General features: G+C 37.3%; 1 protein-coding gene across 5 annotated transcripts in view; it reads left to right on the plus strand.

Annotated features, from left to right (window-relative positions):
• Window positions 1–15084, plus strand: part of LOC136033040 (peptide chain release factor 1-like, mitochondrial) — a 105882-nt gene that overhangs the window by 43173 nt on the left and 47625 nt on the right. The window contains exon 7 of one of the 5 annotated variants that reach the window (XM_065713608.1): window positions 1092–1342. The exons of the other annotated variants lie outside the window; for them this stretch is intronic. Coding sequence (XP_065569680.1) covers window positions 1092–1292 — 201 coding nt within the window. The 3' untranslated portion in view covers window positions 1293–1342. Of the gene's footprint in view, window positions 1–1091; window positions 1343–15084 lie in introns of those variants that run through there. 5 annotated transcript variants of the gene reach the window in all.

Raw genomic sequence — 15084 nt, forward strand, 5'->3', positions numbered from 1 at the left:
ACCCTGAGCCCTGAGCGAGCTGAAAACTAAATTGAACTTAGGTTTTTTTTTGCAAATTCAGGAATCTGGAAATTCCAGAACTTTCTAAATTTTCGGAAGGATCTTCTGCAGGAACTGAGTGTTTTATTCAGATAGAGAATTGAATTTTGAATCCAGTGTTATGTTTATTTCTTAACTATCTTATTATGGTCCTATATTCCAAACTTACAATTTGGGCATCCAAGTTTTTTTTCCCTTTTTTTAGGTATATTCATAAAAACTGGTCCCTATTTGGTCGCTTTTTCCGGCTCCAAAAATATCTTAAAGTTCCTACTTTCAGTATGTTTCATCTGTTCAGCCACCTTTACTAATGGGTTGCATGCTCATTACACAAACTAAAGGTGAACTTCCCCCAAAATTGATGAAATCTTATCATATTCTTTCGAAACACTAGATGAAAAGTACAGAACAGGAGCTTTTCCAACATCAATAAAAGAGAATTGTACCAACCCTTCTGATACAAGTTTCATGCAACCTTGATAAAAAACAGTATCTTATAGACCAGAATTAATAGGTAATATCACTACCTTGTTGATTTTCATAAGCACCGAAATTAGCTATCCGCATCTCCGATTTTAAAAGCTTGTATTTTTTTTTATGTACCGAAATTATTAAACCATTGCCCAGACTTTAGATAAAAACAGAATTGGACCGGGTACCGAAGACCTGACTTTAGTTATACCTCATTCCTACAGCTTCGACCTTGTGCGCCTTTTAGTTTTGTTCCATGTTTTTAAGTTAGGCATACATTCACATTTTTTTTCTTTTTTTTTGTGGATTTTCTTTTTTTTGCTATATTTTCCGTCCCACAAAGGACACACAATAATATAAGTAAATGTGTGATGGTTTATACTTTTGTTAGGTTATTTTTCTTCTTCTTTTTATCAGGGGTTGGGATAGAAATAGTCTTCTAGCTGAGGTAGGATCCAAAGGACCGATTTTTGGGGGTCTTAGAAATAAACCTCTTTTGACGGATATCCAAAAATTTCTTTTTCTTTCTCATTTTTTGAACGTTTGTTTTGATTCTCATCTATTTATTTTATTTTTTTCAGGTAAGTTCGAATTCTCGTTCTGATAAGATTAGAACATACAATTTCAACCAAGACAGAGTTACGGATCATCGTATAGGATTGACTGTAAGAAACATTGAGGAATTTATGCAAGGGGGTTATCCGTTTAGTCAAATGATTGAAACCCTTGTAAAAGAAGGACGAAATGAGATAATAGAAGAACTCTATTCAACATATGAATAGATTTAAATTATTGGAGATATTTTCGTTAATAAATAAATGACCTTCGTCAAGTTTGTGATCAGATTTATACGTATATTCAAGGTGCCCTATGCTCGCTTTGCCTTTTTGGTTGCATAATGTAAGCCTCAAAAAGTGTAGACCACAATCTTGTGCAGATTACTTAGCTGTCGCGTTATAAAAGTACGATGTACAGCACTTGTCATTCCAAATAAGTACGGCTTAAAGATTTGGGCTGTTGACTATCTTTTATGGTTTAAGTCAGATTCAAGACGGGAGCGGGCACTCACGAAAATATACTGAAGTACACTTAATTGAAAGTAACATTCTTTGGCGCTACATAAAATATAAAAATTTGGGCGAATTGGGTAGATAAAATGTGTTTTATTTGGCTTCTTTCTTTAAATTTGCCACATAGGGCGAATTCACCAAAACATTTTAAAACGCATTGCTGGGGACGGTACTCCTTAGCGCATTCTGTTTGCCTGGCCTAGTTTAGGTGCAGATTTACCATTCCATTTTTCTTATTTTTATTTGTTTGTTTTATTAAACTTGTTGCTACAGTATTAGCTCCATTTAATAGGTTTCAGAATAATGCCGGTCATTTGAAACCGTTTGGATCAATATTTAAGCTTAAATCGATTTAGTTTATAAACATCATTCTGGTAAGGCTTCTAGGCCATTGCGAAGACATGTATCCTTTAACATTCTTTAGAAAACTGAAGCCATTTTAAGTCGATTTCCTTTTTTTATCTCTATTTGAAATTTCGTTAGGTTTTCATTTAGAGTATTCGGGTGAAATTAATTCGACTGCTCAATTTTGAGGGGATTCTTCCTGGTACACCCCCCCCCCTCCAAAGAAAAAACCATCCATCGTTCTGAGACGAAAGAGGATTTTTGATCAACTATCAAAAATAAAATTTGTATTTTCTTGCTTTAACTGTCTTTAGAAAATCTGTCTCTAGATTTTTTTCAGTCCTATTTCGCACTTAAACAGAAACATTCTGTCAAATAAAGCCGATAAAGATAATCTTTATTTTGCATGGAAGGTTAAATAGTGTTTAAAGGGAAAGACTCTCTCCAGCGACTTTGCGTTACATAGTTAAGCATACTACAGACCGAAGGCATCGATATTATAGGGTCAGATAAGGATGCTACCAAAATTTTGTGTTTGATAAAATTAAGAAAGCTGCCTTTATGGAAGCTGTTTCTCTCTTATTGAAGGTGGTGCTTTCAGCTGCCATACAAAATAAAGGTACCTACGAAGACCATCGATATTACACAACACTATTTAATATCCTTACGTGCCGATAGCACTGACCTTCAAAATGCGGCTTTGAATGCAAAAAAAACTTAAAAACATTCAGCCCAACGCATCTGCTTTGGTGGTAGGTGGCTGCTATACACTCTGTTTTTGTGGTAATGCCATTGATTCGTTGTAATTTGTGTCGCAAGCCTGGAGATGCCCGTTCCCGAAATTAGTAGAAATAATATTTCTCAGCTGGTTTTTTGTCTAATTGCGAAATGACTGAAGAACCTACAATGGCAACAGCCGAGGAAGCTGCTCAAAGAGTCTATGCCAAAAAACTTGCGGCCGATAGAGAAAGTAAGAACAGAAAGCGTGCCGAGGAATCACAATATATATATATATATATTTATATATATATATATATATATATATATATATATATATATATATATATATATATATATATATATACAAGCTGTTGGGGTGGCGCTTCGCGCCCCCCCCCCAAGCCCCCCGCGCGCGTAAGTCGTTACGCGCCATATTAGTTACGCGCCATTGTAGTTGTGTCCCTATGTCCAACCTGTGAATATAGATATATATATATATATATATATATATATATATATATATATATATATATATATATATATATATATATATATATATATATATATATATATATATATATATATATATATATATATATATATATATATATATATATATATATATATGTTTTTAACTACGTCGAACTTGCGAATATACAACATTCTTCGCTGTCCCATTGTCTGTGCATATAAATAGATTGTCAGGTTTACCGACTCTTGAACTTGCAACATATAATGGTCCATGGGAAAACAATCCGTATTCAGATCTATACCTCATGATTCTAATGATTGCCCTTGAGCTTTGTTGATGGTGATTGCTAATCGACCATTCCCTGTGTCGCCGTCGTCATTTATATATCCCCCTGTGTCCCCCGGCGTCCCCGTTGTAGTTGTGTCCCTGTGTCCCGGTCGTAATTTATATTCCCTGTGTCCCGGTCGTCATTTGTGTCCCGGTGTCCCGGTCTGTATATACATTGGTTGGTTTTTGAATTGGTCTTTTTTTTAGTTTTTAGTTTTTTACCTTTTATTAGTCATACCTCATGATTCTAATGATTGCCCTTGAGCTTTGTTGATGGTGATTGCTAATCGAACATTCCCTGTGTCCCCGTCGTCATTTATATATCCCCCTGTGCCCCCCGGCGTCCCCGTTGTAGTTGTGTCCCTGTGTCCCGGTCGTCATTTATATTCCCTGTGTCCCGGTCGTCATTTGTATCCCGGTGTCCCGGTCTGTATATACATTCATTTTGAAATGGTATATGATGAAATAAATTTGTATTTTTCCCATTTTTTTCTTTTAGTTTTTTTTTTGGTTTTTACTTTTTTTAGTTTTTTTAGTTTTTTTTTCTTTTATTCTTTTTATTTTTTTTTATTTTTTTTTTAGTTTTGTTTTTCTCCTTTATTTTTCATTTTTTTTCCTTTTTTATTTTTTTTTTATTTTTTAGTTTTTTTTAGTTTCTTAACTTTTTTAGTTTTTTTATTAGTTTTTAGTTTTTTTTTCTTTTTAGTTTTTTTGTAGTTTTTCCCTTTTTCTTAGTTTTTTTAGTTTTTTTTTACTTATATCCTGGTCGTCATTTATACTCCCTGTGTCCCGGTCGTCATTTGTGTCCCGGTGCTTTGTTGATGGTGATTGCTAATCGAACATTCCTTGTGTCTATATATATATATATATATATATATATATATATATATATATATATATATATAGATATACTAGCTGTTGGGGTGGCGCTTCGTGCCACCCCAACACCTAGTTGTTGGGGGCGCTTCGCCCCCCCCCAAGCCCCCCGCGCGCGTAAGTCGTTACGCGCCATATTAGTTACGCGCCATTGTAGTTGTGTCCCTATGTCCCACCTGTGAATATCGATATATATATATATATATATATATATATATATATATATATATATATATATATATATATATATATGTTTTTAACAACGTAAAACTTGCTAATATACAACATTCTTTGCTGTCCCATTGTCTGTGCATATAAATAGATTGTCAGGTTTACCGACTCTTGAACATGCAACATATAATGGTCCATGGGAAAACAATCCGTATTCAGATCTATACCTCATGATTCTAATGATTGCCCTTGAGCTTTGTTGATGGTGATTGCTAATCGACCATTCCCTGTGTCGCCGTCGTCATTTATATATCCCCCTGTGCCCCCCCCCAGCGTCCCCTTTGTAGTTGTGTCCCTGTGTCCCGGTCGTCATTTATATTCCCTGTGTCCCGGTCGTCATTTGTGTCCTGGTGTCCCAGTCTGTGATTTCTCTTTGAGTGCCCCGGGCGTCATTTATATTCCTTGTGTCCCGGTCGTCATTTATATCCCCCTGTGCCCCCCGGCGTCCCCGTTGTAGTTGTGTCCCGGTCGTCATTTATATTCCCGGTGTCCCGGTCTGTATATACATTCGTTTTTTTTTTTAGTTTTGTTTTTCTCCTTTATTTTTCATTTTTTCCTTTTTTCTTTTTTTTTCTTTTTTAGTTTTTTTAGTTTTTATTAGTTTTTAGTTTTTTATTTCTTTTTAGTTTTTTGTAGTTTTTGCCTTTTTTTTAGTTTTTTTTACTTATGTCCTGGTCGTCGTTTATACTCCCTGTGTCCCGGTCGTCATTTGTGTCCCGGTGCTTTGTTGATGGTGATTGGTAATCGAACATTCCTTTTGTCCCGGTCGCTTTCTCTTTGAGTGTCGTCATTTATATTCCATATGTGCCGGTGTCCCGGTCGTCATTTGTGTCCCGATGTCCCGGTCTGTAATTTCGTCAGTTGAAAACATGACGTCAACCGACAGACAGACCCACACATCCACAGACAACTTATTTATATATAAGTATATTTAAGCGCTTCGCTTAAATCTATATATATATAAATAAGTTGTCTGTGGATCTGTGGATGGATCAGGTGACGTCACCTGAAAAAACTGGATCAGGTGACGTCAAAACTGAAAAAACTAAAAAAAGGCAAAAACTACAAAAAAAACTAAAAACTAATAAAAAAAATAAAAAAGCTAAAAAACTAAAAAAACTAAAAAAAGGCAAAAACTACAAAAAAAACTAAACACTAATAAAAAAGCTAAAAAACTAAAAAAACTAAAAAAAGGCAAAAACTACAAAAAAAACTAAAAACTAATAAAAAAAATAAAAAAGCTAAAAAACTAAAAAAACTAAAAAAACTAAAAAAACTAAAAAAAAAGGTAAAAAACTAAAAAAACTAAAAACTAAAAAAAAGGAAAAAACTGAAAAATAAGCTAAAATAAAGGTAAAAACCAATAAAAAACTAAAAAAAAAACTGAAAAAACTAAAAAAAGGCAAAAACTACAAAAAGATTAAGGTAATTCGAAAACCTTAAAACAGATACCCAAAATTTTGAGGTTTATTATCAATAAAAAGAAGAAACTTAAAAAAGAAAAACTAAAAAAGAAAAAAATAAGAAAAGAAAAAACTATAAAAGAAAAAAAACTGAAATGAAACTGTATCTATATATCTATATAAATGACGACCAGGACACTCTAAGAGAAATTACAGACTGGGATACCGGGACACAAATGACGACCGGGACACAGGGAATATAAATGACGACCTGGACACAGGGATACAACTCCAACGGGGACGCCGGGGGCACAGGGGGATATATAGATGACGACGGGGACACAGGGAATGTTCGATTAGCAATCACCATCAACAAAGCTCAAGGGCAATCGTTAGAAAAAATGCGGTATAGATATGAATACGAATTGTTTTCCCATGGACAATTATTATGTTGCATGTTCAAGAGTTGGTAAACCTGACAATCTATTTATATGGACAGACAATAGGACAGCGAAGAATGTTGTATATTCGCAAGTTTTACGTAGTTAAATATATATCTATATATATAAAAATAAGTTGTCTGTGTGTGGATCTGTGGATCAGGTGACGTCATGTTTGTCCGCATATGACGTCTGAATTATTTCACACTAATACAAAAGAAGAAAAAAACTAAAAAAGGTAAAAACTACAAAAAAAACTAAAAAGAAAAAAAAACTAAAAAAGCTGAAAAACTAAAAAAAACTAAAAAAAGGTAAAAATCTAATAACTAAAAAAAAACTGAAAAAAATAAAAAAAGGCAAAAACTACAAAAAAAATAAAAACTAATAAAAAATAAAAAAGCTAAAAAACTAAAAAAAACTAAAAAAAAAACTAAAAAAAGGTAAAAAACTAAAAAAAAATAAAAACTAAAAAAGAAAAAAACTAAAAAAAAGGAAAAAACTGAAAAATAAAAGAGAAAAAGAAAACTAAAAAAATATGAATAAATATATATAATGACGACCAGGACATGAGTAAAAAAAAAACTAAAAAAACTAAAAAAATGGTAAAAACTACAAAAAAACTAAAAACTAATAAAAAAACTAAAAAATCTAAAAATCTAAATAAACTAAAAAAGAAAAAAAAGAAAAAAGGAAAAAAATAAAGGAGAAAAACAAAACTAAAAAACGAATGTATATACAGACCGGGACACCGGGATACAAATGACGACCGGGACACAGGGAATATAAATGACGACCGGGACACAGGGACACAACTACAATGGGGACGCCGGGGGGGCACAGGGGGATATAAATGACGACCGGGACACAAGGAATATAAATGACGCCTGGGACACTCAAAGAGAAATCACAGACTGGAACACCGGGACACAAATGACGACCGGGACACAGGGAATATAAATGACGACCGGGACACAGGGACATAACTACAAAGGGGACGCCGGGGTGCACAGGGGGATATATAAATGACGATGGCGACTCAGGGAATGGTCGATTAGCAATCACCATCAACAAAGCTCAAGGGCAATCATTAGAATCATGAGGTATAGATCTGAATACGGATTGTTTTCCCATGGACCATTATATGTTGCATGTTCAAGAGTCGGTAAACCTGAAAATCTATTTATATGCACAGACAATGGGACAGCAAAGAATGTTGTATATTCGCAAGTTTTACGTAGTTAAAAACATATATATATATATATATATATATATATATATATATATATATATATATATATATATATATATATATATATATCTATATTCACAGGTGGGACATAGGGACACAACTACAATGGCGCGTAACTAATATGGCGCGTAACGACTTACGCGCGCGGGGGGGCTTGGGGGGGCGCGAAGCGCCCCCACCAACTAGGTGTTGGGGTGGCGCGAAGCGCCACCCCAACAGCTAGTATATAATATTTATATATAAGCGCTTCGCAACCCCCCAAGCCCCCCCCCGCGCGCGTAAGTCGTTACGCGCCATATTAGTTACGCGCCATTCTAGCTGTGTCCCTGTGTCCCACCTGTGAATAGAGATAGATATAAATATATATTTTTAACTACATAAAACATGCGAATATACAACATTCTTCGCTGTCCCATTGTCTGTGCATATAAATAGCATTTATATTCCCTGTGTCCCGGTCGTCATTTGTGTCCTGGTGTCCCAGTTTGTAATTTCTCTTTGAGTGTCCCGGTCGTCATTTATATTCCCTGTGTCCCAGTGTCCCGGTCGTCATTTGTGTCCCGGTGTCCCGGTCTGTAATTTCTATTCAAACAATCCCTGTGTCTCAGTCGTCAATTATATATCCCGCCTGTGCCCCCGGCGTCCCCGTTGTAGTTGTGTCCCTGTGTCCCGGTCGTCATTTATATTCCCGGTTATATCCACGCTTTCTTTTCTTACTTTCTCTATCAGCAACAAGTTTTTTGGCATAGACTCTTTGAGCAGCTTCCTCGGGTGTTGCCATTGTAGGTTCTTCAGTCATTTTACAATTAAACATTTTTCCGTGAACGCATGTCTTAAATACCATTAATGACGTCACCGTCATAGCAAAAATGACGACAACTAACTTCATGACGTCAGTCGACACAGAAACATGTGTTTCTGTATATATATATATATATATATATATATATATATATATATATATATATATATATATATATATATATATATATATATATATATATATATATATATATATATATATATATATATATATATATATATATAGGTGTTCGCGCCACCCCAACACCTAGTTGGTGGGGCGCGTTGCGCCCTCCCCAAGGCCTCCCGCGCGCGTAAGTCGTTACGCGCCATTGTAACTGTGTCCCTGTGCCCCACCTGTGAATAGAGATAGATATAAATATATATTTTTAACTACGTAAAACATGCGAATATACAACATTCTTCGATGTCCCATTGTCTGTGCATATAAATAGCATTTATATTTCCTGTGTCCCGGTCGTCATTTTTGTTCTGGTGTCCTAGTTTGTAATTTCTCTTTGAGTGTCCCGGTCGTCATTTATATTCCCTGTGTCCCAGTGTCCCGGTCGTCATTTGTGTCCCGGTGACCCGGTCTGTAATTTCTATTCAAACAATCCCTGTGTCTCAGTCGTCAATTATATATCCCGCCTGTGCCCCCGGCGTCCCCGTTGTAGTTGTGTCCCTGTTTCCCGGTCGTCATTTATATTCCCGGTCGTGATTTGTGTCCGGGTGTCCCAGTCTGTAATTTTTCTTTGAGGTTCCTGGTCGTCATTTATATTCCCTCTGTGTCGGTCGTCATTTGTGTCCCGGTCTGTAATTTATCTTTGAGTGTTTTTTCTTTTTAGTTTTTTTTAGTTTTTATATTTTTTAAGTTTTTTTTCTTCTTTATTTTTCAGCGTCACTATGAAGTACATATCGCCGAACCTTTGTTTTTTAACTTAAATCTGGTAGGCATTGATGACCTTATCCAAGTCAAAATCCCAAACCCAATCCTCATCGCTATCATTCAGTTTTGATATGTTTTGACTCTCGCTTTCCAGGTGGATTTTCATCTAAGTGCGCGGTTTTGCGTTCTTTAGCCGCAAGCTTGTTTTCTTGCTGTTCTTGTGATTCCTCGGCACGCTTTCTTTTCTTACTTTCTCTATCAGCTGCAAGCCTGTTTTCTTGCTGTTCTTGTGATTCCTCGGCACGCTTTCTTTTCTTACTTTCTCTATCAGCAGCAAGTTTTTTGGCATAGACTCTTTGAGCAGCTTCCTCGGCTGTTGCCATTGTAGGTTCTTCAGTCATTTTACAATTAAACATTTTTCCGTGAACGCATGTCTTAAATACCATTAATGACGTCACCGTCATAACAAAAATGACGACAACTCTGTTCTTTCTTTCACTTGAGGCTGATAGAGAAAGAAAGAACAGAAAGCGTGCCGAGGAATCAAAAGAACAGCAAGGAAACAGGCTTGAGGCTGATAGAGAAAGAAAGAACAAAAAGCGTGCCGAGGAACTACCAGAGCAACGCGGAAGCAGACTTGCTGCTAAAAGAGAAAGTGAAAAAAGAAGGCGTGCCGAGGAATTACAAGAACAGCAAGAAATCAGGCTTGCTGCTGATAGAGAAAGTAAGAAAAGAAAGCGTGCCGAGGAATCACAAGAACAGCAAGAAATCAGGCTTGCTACTGATAGAGAAAGTAAGAAAAGAAAGCGTGCCGAGGAATCAGAGCAACCTGAAAGTTATCGCCTGGCATTCAGGTATAACCCAGTCGATGATTATAGCTTGAGTAGATGTGTTCAAATCGGGACAATGTCTAAAATTTGTCCCTATTGCAAGGCCTTGAAATTCAATGGTGAAACAATGGGAATGTGTTGCGCCTCAGGAAAAGTTAAACTTCCTCTATTGGCTGCACCACCAGAGCCATTGAAGACTTTCCTTACTGGAACTACGTCAGAATCTAAGCGTTTTTGTCACAAATCAGAAAATACAACTCATGTTTCCAAATGACGTCGTTTGGAGCCCAAATCGAAAATCCAGATCAATTTGTGTCTACTTTCAAAGTAAAAGGGCAAATTTATCATAGAGCAGGGTCCCTTCTACCATTCTCAGGCGAGAATCATAAATTTTTACAATTGTACTTCATCAGTGATGGAAATTCTGAATTGAATGGACGTTGCGAAATTTCTCCCAACGTTGAAAGGACAATCGTTTCCCAATTGCAACATCTTTTCCACGAAAATAATAATTTAGTGCGTCTGTTCAAAACAGCCATCGATTTGATGCCTACTGATACGCATAAAATTGTTATTTCCGCTGACAAAACGCCTCCTGGCCAACATGTGCGTAGATACAATGCTCCAACTATCGACGAAGTAGCAATCGTTATGGTCGGTGATCAGTTTTTACCTCGAGATATTATTCTTCATAAGCGAAACGCTCAGTTGTTAAGAATTGCTGAAACTCATCGATGCTACGATGCCCTACAATATCCTATCATTTTTTGGGATGGAGCCGACAGCTATCACTTTAATATTAAATTGATGAATCCAGCCACTAACAAAGAAATGAATAAGAAATGCAGTGCAATGCATTATTATTCCTATAGATTAATGATTCGGCAGGATGAAGAAAATTATATTTTAAAATGCCGTGAATTGTTTCACCAATTTGTCGTTGATATGTATGCTAAATTTGAATCAGAACGTTTGCTATATATCCGCCTGAATCAGACCAAGCTCCGCTCTGAACAATACATTCATTTGCGAGATGCAGTTATAAATGACGGTAATACCACAAACGTTGGAAGATTAACAATTTTATCTTCGTCATATGCTGGCAGTCCCCGTCATATGCATGAATATGCTCAAGATGCTATTGCGTATGTTCGTCTCTATGGTCGTCCAGATTTATTTATTACATTTACATGTAATCAATCTTTGGACGAGATACTGCAGCTTTTACTTCAAGGACAATCGGCGGTTCATAGGCATGACATTACGGCCCGTGTCTTCCGGCAAAAGTTGAAATCACTGATAAACTACATAGTAAAACTTGAAGTGTTTGGGTCAGTGCGATGCTGGATGTACTCAGTGGAATGGCAAAAACGAGGTTTGCCACACGCACATATACTAATCTGGCTACATAAAAAAATTACTTCGAACGAAATTGATGATGTGATTTCCGCTGAAATACCTGATCAAAATGTCGATAAGGGGTTACATGATATTATTGTAAAAAATATGATACATGGACCTTGCGGTGCACTGAACGAAAATTCACCATGCATGGCCAAAGGAAGGTGCACAAAGCAATATCCTCGACTTTTAGTATCAAACACAATTACTGGCAATGATGGTTACCCACAATATAGAAGAAGATCTACTGAAGATGGCGGTAAAACAGCAATAATAAAGAAGCGTAACGGTACCACCATCGAAGTAGATAACCAGTGGGTTGTTCCATATTCCCCATTATTATCAAAAACATTTAATGCACACATAAACGTTGAATACTGTAACTCCGTAAAGGCAATCAAATACATATGTAAATACGTCAACAAAGGCAGTGACATGGCAGTTTTTGGCTTGCAGCCCGAAATCAAAGATTTCGACGGAATCGTACAATATCAGGCTGGAAGATACATAAGCAGTAATGAAGCTGTTTGGCGAATTCTTTCATTTCCGATACATGAACGTAGTCCAGCTGTTGTTCACTTAGCGGTACATTTACAGAATGGTCATTCTGTACATTTACAGAATGGTCGCCCCACATTTACAGGTACATTTACAGAATGGTACATTTACAGAATGGTCGCCCCACCAACTAGGTGTTGGGGTGGCGCGAAGCGCCACCCCAACAGCTAGTATAGATATATGTATACGGTCGTCATTTGTGTCCCGATGTCCCGGTCTGTAATTTCGTCAGTCGAAAACATGACGTCACCCGACAGACCCACACACACACAAACAACTTAATTATATATATATACTAGCTGTTGGGGTGGCGCTTCGCGCCACCCCAACACCTAGTTGGTGGGGCGCTTCGCGCCCCCCAAGCCCCCCCGCGCGCGTAAGTCGTTACGCGCCATATTAGTTACGCGCCATGGTAGTTGTGTCCCTGTGTCCCACCTGTGAATAGAGATAGATATAAATATATGTTTTTAACTACGTAAAACATGCGAATATACAACATTCTTCGCTGTCCCATTGTCTGTGCATATAAATAGATTGTCAGGTTTACTGACTCTTGAACATGCAACATATAATTGTCCATGGGAAAAACAATCCGTATTCAGATCTATACCTCATTATTCTAATGATGTGTCCCTGTGTCCCGGTCGTCATTTATATTCCCTGTGTCCCGGTCGTCATTTGTGTCCCGGTGTCCCAGTTTGTAATTTCTCTTTGAGTGTCCCGGTCGTCATTTATATTCCCTGTGTCCCGGTGTCCCGGTCGTCATTTGTGTCCCGGTGTCCCGGTCTGTAATTTCTATTCGAACAATCCCTGTGTCCCGGTCGTCATTTATATATCCCGCCTGTGCCCCCGGCGTCCCCGTTGTAGTTTTGTCCCTGTGTCCCGGTCGTCATTTATATTCCCTGTGTCCCGGTCGTGATTGTGTCCGGGTGTCCCAGTCTGTAATTTCTCTTTGAGGTTCCCGGTCGTCACTTATATTCCCTCTGTCTCGGTCGTCATTTGTGTCCCGGTCTGTAATTTCTCTTTGAGTGTTTTTTCTTTTTAGTTTTTTTTTAGTTTTTACCTTTTTTCTTTTTTCAGTTTTCTTTTTCTTCTTTATTTTTCAGCTTCACTATGAAATACATATCGCCGAACATTTGTTTTTTTAACTAAAATCTGGTAGGCATTGATGACCTTATCCAAGTCAAAATCCCAAACCCAATCATCATCGCTATCATTTTCAGTTTTGATATGTTTTGACTCTCGCTGTCCAGGTGGATTTTCATCTAACTGCGCGGTTTTGCGTTCTTTAGCCGCAAGCCTGTTTTCTTGCTGTTCTTGTGATTCCTCGGAACGCTTTCTTTTCTTACTTTCTCTATCAGCAGCAAGTTTTTTGGCATAAACTCTTTGAGCAGCTTCCTCGGCTGTTGCCATTGTAGGTTCTTCAGTCATTTTACAATTAAACATTTTCCCGTGAACAAATGTCTTAAATACCCCCGCGCGCGTAAGTCGTTACGCGCCATATTAGTTACGCGCCATTGTAGTTGTGTCCCCGTGTCCCACCTGTGAATAGAGATAGATATAAATATATGTTTTTAACTACGTAAAACATGCGAATATACAACATTCTTCGCTGTCCCATTGTCTGTGCATATAAATAGATTGTCAGGTTTACTGACTCTTGAACATGCAACATATAATTGTCCATGGGAAAAACAATCCGTATTCAGATCTATACCTCATTATTCTAATGATGTGTTCCTGTGTCTCGGTCGTCATTTATATTCCCTGTGTCCCGGTCGTCATTTGTGTCCCGGTGTCCCAGTTTGTAATTTCTCTTTGAGTGTCCCGGTCGTCATTTATATTTCCTGTGTCCCGGTGTCCCGGTCGTCATTTGTGTCCCCGGTGTCCCCGGTCTGTAATTTCTATTCGAACAATCCCTGTGTCCCGGTCGTCATTTATATATCCCGCCTGTGCCCCCGGCGTCCCCGTTGTAGTTGTGTCCCTGTGTCCCGGTCGTCATTTATATTCCCTGTGTCCCGGTCGTGATTTGTGTCCGGGTGTCCAGTCTGTAATTTCTCTTTGAGGTTCCCGGTCGTCACTTATATTCCCTCTGTCTCGGTCGTCATTTGTGTCCCGGTCTGTAATTTTCTCTTTGAGTGTTTTTTCTTTTTAGTTTTTTACCTTTTTTCTTTTTTCAGTTTCGTCCCGGTCTGTATATAAATTCGTTTTTGAATTGGTCTTTTTTTTAGTTTTTAGTTTTTAGTTTTTTACCTTTTTTTAGTTTTTTTAGTTATACCTCATGATTCTAATGATTGCCCTTGAGCTTTGTTGATGGTGATTGCTAATCGAACATTCCCTGTGTCCCTGTCGTCATTTATATATCCCCTGTGCCTCCTGGCGCCCCCGTTGTAGTTTTGTCCCTGTGTCCCGGTCGTAATTTATATTCCCTGTGTCCCGTCGTCATTTGTATCCCGGTGTCCCGGTCTGTATATACATTCGTTTTTTAGTTTTGTTTTTCTCCTTTATTTTTTCATTTTTTCCTTTTTTTTTCTTTTTTAGGTTTTTAGTTTTTCAGCTTTTTTAGTTTTTTTATTAGTTTTTAGTTTTTTTTTCTTGTTAGTTTTTTTGTAGTTTTTACCTTTTTTTTATTTTTTTTTAGTTTTTTTACTTAAGTCCTGGTCGTCATTTATACTCCCTGTGTCCCGGTCGTCATTTATGTCCCGGTGCTCTGTTGATGGTGATTGCTAATCGAACATTCCTTGTGTTCCGGTCGCTTTCTCTTTGAGTGTCGTCATTTATATTCCCTATGTGCCGGTGTCCTAGTCGTCATTTGTGTCCCGATGTCCCGGTCTGTAATTTCCTCAGTCGAAAAACATGACGTCAGTCGACACACAAAACATGACGTCACTCGACAGACACACACACACACAGACGACTTATTATATATATATATATATATATATATATATATATATATATATAT

The sequence above is a fragment of the Artemia franciscana genome, chromosome 11 (assembly GCF_032884065.1).
Source record: "Artemia franciscana chromosome 11, ASM3288406v1, whole genome shotgun sequence".
NCBI lineage: Eukaryota > Metazoa > Arthropoda > Branchiopoda > Anostraca > Artemiidae > Artemia > Artemia franciscana.